At 37.7% G+C, this 6,128-nt stretch overlaps 2 protein-coding genes across 3 annotated transcripts in view; one reads left to right on the top strand and one right to left on the bottom strand.

The window, feature by feature from the left end:
- Nucleotides 1-132: 132 nt before the first annotated feature.
- On the top strand, nucleotides 133-2,551 carry LOC105385380 (sugar transporter SWEET1). The gene is made up of 5 exons (XM_011555745.3): nucleotides 133-360; nucleotides 436-513; nucleotides 958-1,184; nucleotides 1,280-1,455; nucleotides 1,745-2,551. Exons 1-5 carry the CDS (start codon nucleotides 281-283, stop codon nucleotides 1,847-1,849), a joined length of 666 nt encoding a protein of 221 aa, XP_011554047.2. The 5' UTR covers nucleotides 133-280; the 3' UTR covers nucleotides 1,850-2,551.
- Nucleotides 2,552-2,651: 100 nt separating this feature from the next.
- Nucleotides 2,652-6,128, bottom strand: part of LOC105385378 — a 38,538-nt gene continuing 35,061 nt past the window's right edge. For both annotated transcript variants that reach the window (XM_048623476.1, XM_048623475.1), the window contains exons 7-10: nucleotides 5,882-6,029; nucleotides 5,344-5,469; nucleotides 4,848-4,972; nucleotides 2,652-3,404 (exon numbers count right to left, since the gene is read on the bottom strand). In XM_048623476.1, the coding sequence (XP_048479433.1) occupies nucleotides 3,358-3,404; nucleotides 4,848-4,972; nucleotides 5,344-5,469; nucleotides 5,882-6,029 (446 nt within the window). In that variant the 3' untranslated portion in view covers nucleotides 2,652-3,357. The remainder of the gene's footprint in view (nucleotides 3,405-4,847; nucleotides 4,973-5,343; nucleotides 5,470-5,881; nucleotides 6,030-6,128) is intronic.

Genomic DNA, 6,128 nt, shown 5'->3' with positions numbered 1-6,128 from the left:
CTCAGTGCGCTATGTCGGCGGCGCCACTGTAGAGGATAGTGACTTTACTTACCCAGTGTAGGTACGTAGGTTCTTTTACATTTTTACTCTATGGTCGGGCTGACATTTGGTCATAGATTCTTTCCGTTTCCGTCTGTCATCTGTCACTGTCAGTCATCAATTGTTTTGTTTATATTTTTCGTTCGTGGCTGTATATTCGCTACATTTCTTTAAAATTTAGTATTTTCAGCATGAAAAACACTAATTTATCTAACTAATTTTAACAATTGATAAAAGTAAAATGCGTAAAGAAGAAGATACGTTAAATTTAATTGTTTATGTGGCAATAGGAGCAACTTTTGTACAGTTCCTATCAGGAACGTAAGTATTAAAATTCTTATAATAATTTTGTTTTCTTATTTTGATAACATTAATACCTCGTCGTCTCATTTTCAGCCTAGTTTGCAAGCAGTATGTGGTCAACCGGTCCACAGGAGATGCCTCCCCGTTGCCTTTCATCAGTGCAATCGCCTCGTGAGTTATTTCTATCCTACAATATGTTTGAATTCGCTATCGATAAATGAGATAGCCAACAATAAAATGATTAGAAAATAAGAAAAAATGGGTCATCTTGGGGGCAAGTTGGTGCTTTTGCTGCTCTGGCGTCTATTACTGAAATCAATCATGAGAAAAATAAACATCAGAAAGCAGTTGCTACTTTATTTTGTCCAACTTGAATAAAGTCCGAATATTGGCGAAGTTATTAGTTTTTGTTGTTGTATTAATCTCATCGGCAATTAACCTTTGCTAGACTGGAGCAGTGAAGAAAAGGACTTAGAAATAAGAAAGTTTGTTGGGCACTTTTGGTGCCTATAGTATACTAAACAGACACACATAATGAAATATGTGATGAACATAAGTTCAGTTTAAGCTTTTTGTTGCAATACAATAATTAAATAGTTTATTTTCTTTTTTCAGGTGTGCAGTTTGGCTGCTGTATGGATTTGTCAAGTCGGATGCCAATTTAATTTGCATCAATATTATTGGTATTACCCTGATGGTAATCTACACCGTAGTATTTTATTTATATGCTCAGAAGAAGCGCAGTGTGATAAAACAAGCTGTACTTCTATTGATATTCCTCATGACAGTCACTGAATATACAATAGTCGACACTAACTATTTTAGAGTGAAAGACAATTTAGGTGAGTTCATATTGCCATGCAGTTATTATTTAAATATTTTCATACTGTACTTTTTTGTACACTGTCTAAAGTTTTACACATTATTTTCATTTCAGGTATATTAGCATGTGTGCTGACTCTGTTCACTATCGGCGCTCCACTATCCAAGTTGTTGCATGTGATACATGTTCAAAACACTGAGTGTCTCCCTTTCCCCATGATACTGATGTCATTCATTGTATGCACCATGTGGTATATGTATGGAAAACTAATTGACGATATGTTTATACAGGTGTGTATGTTTAAATTTAAATCACCTCTACAATCATGTCCTTTTGTGCATGTTTACACATTTTAAGTCTTGATAATTATTTACATATCTATGCAATAATTATAATAATTATAATAATTATTATTTTCTTCCTCATCATCATATACATCATCATCAGACCATAATCATCGATTGCAGGAGATAGTACTATCCCAAGGATTGCCATCACAATCTATACTCACCCTTCCACATCCACCATCAAGTTTTGTACCTATAATTTTCTTACAGATCATTTTATTGCATTTTTCAGTTGCCGAATTTCCTGGGTGGCCTCATAGCAGCGTTCCAGCTACTGTTGTTCGTAGTGTACCCCTCCAAGGCCTCTGCTTCGGCTTCATCCACTTCACTTATATGACTTGGGCAGGTACCCCTTAAATTATTGCTGCATTCAGTATTCACTTATGTACTTACCTTTTAATTTAAATACGTCAGGAAAAGATCTCTCTAATAAATTTGAGTATTTAAGTGCGCGTAGGTAGTGATAAAATACTAGTGCTATGTTGATAAGATTGTGTTCAATGACCAGTCAATTAAGTTAAAAATAGTCCAGTTAAATAAACATGACTTAAGCCTATGTTTATTCCATGGTTGTGAAAAGTTTTACTGTAAACTTTTAGTTTCCAGAATATCATCATTTGCCAATTAATGCGTCAACTACCAGTTGGGCATAGGACTATGCCCAGTAGTTTTTAGGAGACTCCTATGATTGCACCTTGCACCCCGTGGTAGGCCTTTTGGACGATTATTGGCTGATGATGATGATTATTTTGCTTCTCCGATTTTGTTTCTCGTACTTGTCAATCGTTGCTTTAAGTAGCCTATCAAAATGGGGCATTGAATGTTCAAATAATAAGTATTATAAAAATATGTTATCGCATTATGAAGTAAAAAATACGAGTGCTGTATTAGATAATATAATATTTATTTTTATTACGATGTCAATAAATTATGTTTCTACGACGATAATCGTGCCTACGATGAAAATAACAGACTCCAAAAGGTATTTTAAATATCACTGTTTTAAAGTCGTTAGTTAAACAAAAAATATATAATTTATTAAATAAAAAAGTTAAATAAAATGGTATTTTTTATGGTTAACGTATGCCTCGGTGCGTACATCCACGCAGTTGAGGTTTTGGGACATTAAAACAAGTAAGTATTTAATAATTAATTTAATAAATATTCACAATCACACACAATCACGCTATAATACATTAAGTTACACTTGACTCGAATACACTTAGCCATTAACTAATCTTATTCAATTGAAAAAGAAACATAAAAATTACCAAAACTGATATTTTTATGTCGAATTTTCGCACTCACGCTCGATTTCTAAAATTTCTATGAACTGTTATGGTTTTTTGTGGTAGATTTTGAATAACTAATATCGTTGGTTTTATTATATCTAAACATGGGCTAGCAAGACCAATAAATAATGCATACTGCACATATTTTTGGCTAAAATATGGTGTATACTGAATATCTAAGTTAATTTCTACTACATACTTAATTATTTGTTTCATTTTACTTATTTCTAACTGAAGTATTATGTACATATTTTTTACTTACATTACAAAGATCTTTATTTTTAATTTTATAAAAATAAATCAGAGTATGACTCCTCAGTCTTACTTAGTTTTAGAGTATCTTGATTTCTTTAATAGGCAGGTAGATCATTGTTGTGGGACAGGGTATTCAAATCCAATATACGGCGAGCTACACCAATCGCAGTTGATTTCCATATTGATTAGACAAAAAAAACTTATTTTTGAATACATTGTCAATTTCGCAGCAAAATTGAGATCCTGTTGAAACCTATTCTCGTTCGATTAGAGTATTTTCTAAGAGGTTCCGTCCTGCTTACTTATTTGACGCCAGCAGTTCCGGGTTTGGTGGTGCCGGGCATCCTGTGAATAAATAGATTATATGTAATTATGTTCATATACATAATTATGTAGGTACTGCATTACTAACCGAAATAATTACATCCTCATCGAAAAAAAAACTTACAATACACATTCTTCAAATACCTGCATCGTAATTGTTCGTTTAGATTTTTATAAGAGGTCGTAAACATACTGGGATATGACAGAGTTAGACCGTGTGATTTATTTTTTTATGAATGTGCAAATAAAAAAACTGTACCTTTTACAACGTATTGTCTTCATAAGCCATAATATTTTGCCAGGTGGGCGACTTTTAATTTTGGGCATAACGGCATAATTGATATTTCATAGCATGCATATTTTCACACATCTGTTTCTATTGGACATGCTTCTATTGTCAAAAATGAGGACGCCTTTTGATAGAATGTGATGCATATTTATAGTCTGGTCTCGTGGAGTCGTGGCGGAATGAGCAAAATATGAAAGTTAGGACTTTTTTGGTAGGTAACTGTAGGTGTAGGTGAAGTTGTATGTAGGTAGCAACCAAATAAGGATTACTGGATTAGACTTGATTCCTCATACTGCGACCGTGATTCTACTGTTTTAGTGGAGCTAACATTACGATATATCACCTGACCTAGTGATAGCTGGTGTAGGCTTAGGTCATAGGCATTATGCATTTCATTATTATGTTACGTACTTGCTAATTCTATGAAACCGTCAATAAAGTACCTACCGAATCTGAAATTCGTACTATGTGATGGCAGTTCAAATAGAGACCAATACTAACGGCAGACGATTCAGTGTGACCTAGGGCATGCAATACCGGAACTATTTTCAATACCGGTATTGAGTTCCGGTATTGCAACTCAATACCGGGATCCCGGTATTAATACCGGTATTAGATTTTCTTGTAATAAATGGCATATGTTGTGATTAAAGGTCGTATAGGTCAAAATAAAACGAGAAAAAGCGATGAAATTCAGTTTTTTGTTATAATTTTTTACGAGAATTGAGTATTAGAGTTTAAATTTTACAATGAATTATTATTTTTACATCCAGTGTCCGTTTACGCATGGACAACAGTAGATATCAAACGGCCGAAAACTGCATCAAACGGTTGGAAACAAGTGCGCTTTCACAGTACATTGGAATACTATATCTTAATCGCTTTATTATAGCCTAAAGGAGTCCGATTCCGGTATTACTTCAATACCGGTATTAACTTTCAATACCGGTATTGAAAAAAGCGGGAATTTTGTCCCTGATACCGGTATTACGAATACCGGTATTGCGGTATTGCATGCCCTAGTGTGACCTGTCGCTGTTGTCGCCGCAAATACAGTTCCTTAAGCTCCTTGGGGACCCACCCTTATGCCCGGGATACACGAGGCTAATTTTGTAAGCTAGGATAGCAAGCTAGTGACTAGCTACTAGACTGCTACATAGGTATGTAATACTAACGGCAGACGGAGCAGGCGATCTCGTCGGAGTTGTCCCCGCAGCCGTCGCGGCCCGAGCACGCCACGGCCGTGCTGCGGCACCGCCCGTTGCCGCACCGCAGCGGGCAGAAGTCTGCTGCGCGCCATCTGCAAAACAAATGCAAGGAGTTGAAATAAAAAACTTGCGTGCCGTTGGGGTCGTAAGACTCGTGAGTTTCAGGTGAATTGTGTGTGTAGTTAACTGTGTTTTTATCCAGAGTGAAATAACCAACGAACGTTTCGCCCACCACATTCTACGACAAATGAATGTTCGTATGTTGTAGGCGAAATTCTGTAAGCTAACAGCTCATGAGTTTTTCGATGAACTGTTTCATACTCATTATGAAGAACCAAACCAAGCATGGCTTTCAGTTAAATCAGCAGGATGGTGCCAGGTATCCGACATCCAACCTCCGTCCGTTAGAATACGCCTTTAGCTATACCTATACATCATATAATAATCATCAGAGGTGCCTCACCTGGACTGCTCATTGCACAGGTGCGGCGGCTCGTCCGACCCGTCCTTGCAGGAGATCACCGCGTTGCAGAACTCGTACTCCGGCAGGCACTCGCCCGAGTTGCAGCGGAACGTGTGGCGGGGACAACTGGAAGTAGAAAATATTAAGTGATTAGATGGTTGGAGTACGGCCACCCTTGTCGTCACAGCGTTTTGTAATTGATCTCTGGTTGATACGTAGAAACATTAATAAGTTGGTAAGATAAGTCTTTGGTCGCAGCGCAGCTCTCTTTCACGTTCCCATCACAATGCTCAGCTATTGTAGCCAAATCGGTCGCCTATTTTGATTGTCATCTCCATCTCCATTTCAAAGAGATACTGAAGGGCGACGACCTTAGACAGGTGGTTGGTATTGGCTGGACGAGGAAGGCTGAGGAGAAAGGGGTTTGGCGCTCCATGAGGCTAAACGATTGAATGGCGTTCCACCTACCCGATATCCCGGTAACTCAGTCGACCAACAGTTAAGCTTATAATAATATAAACCAGCAGAAGCAACTCACCCTTTACGCCTAGTAGCGCGGCAATTCCTCTCATCCTCCCCGCCTGGGCACTGCGGCTTGCCATCACAGCGGGACGCCCGCGACACGCACTTGGAGCCCAGCCCGCCGCACCGGAACGCGTGCATGGGACACCGCTCGCCTGTGCCGTCTGGAATGAAGTTAGGTGTTTACCTACGTGCAACGGTTACGATAGAAGGTTTTTATGTTCCCGGAATAGAGGTTTTAAATACCTAAATAAAACCAAATT

The sequence above is a fragment of the Plutella xylostella genome, chromosome 10 (genome assembly GCF_932276165.1).
Source record: "Plutella xylostella chromosome 10, ilPluXylo3.1, whole genome shotgun sequence".
NCBI classification, from domain to species: domain Eukaryota; kingdom Metazoa; phylum Arthropoda; class Insecta; order Lepidoptera; family Plutellidae; genus Plutella; species Plutella xylostella.
The sequence above is the reverse complement of the archived record's forward strand: the minus strand, read 5'-3'. Positions and strand labels throughout refer to the sequence as shown.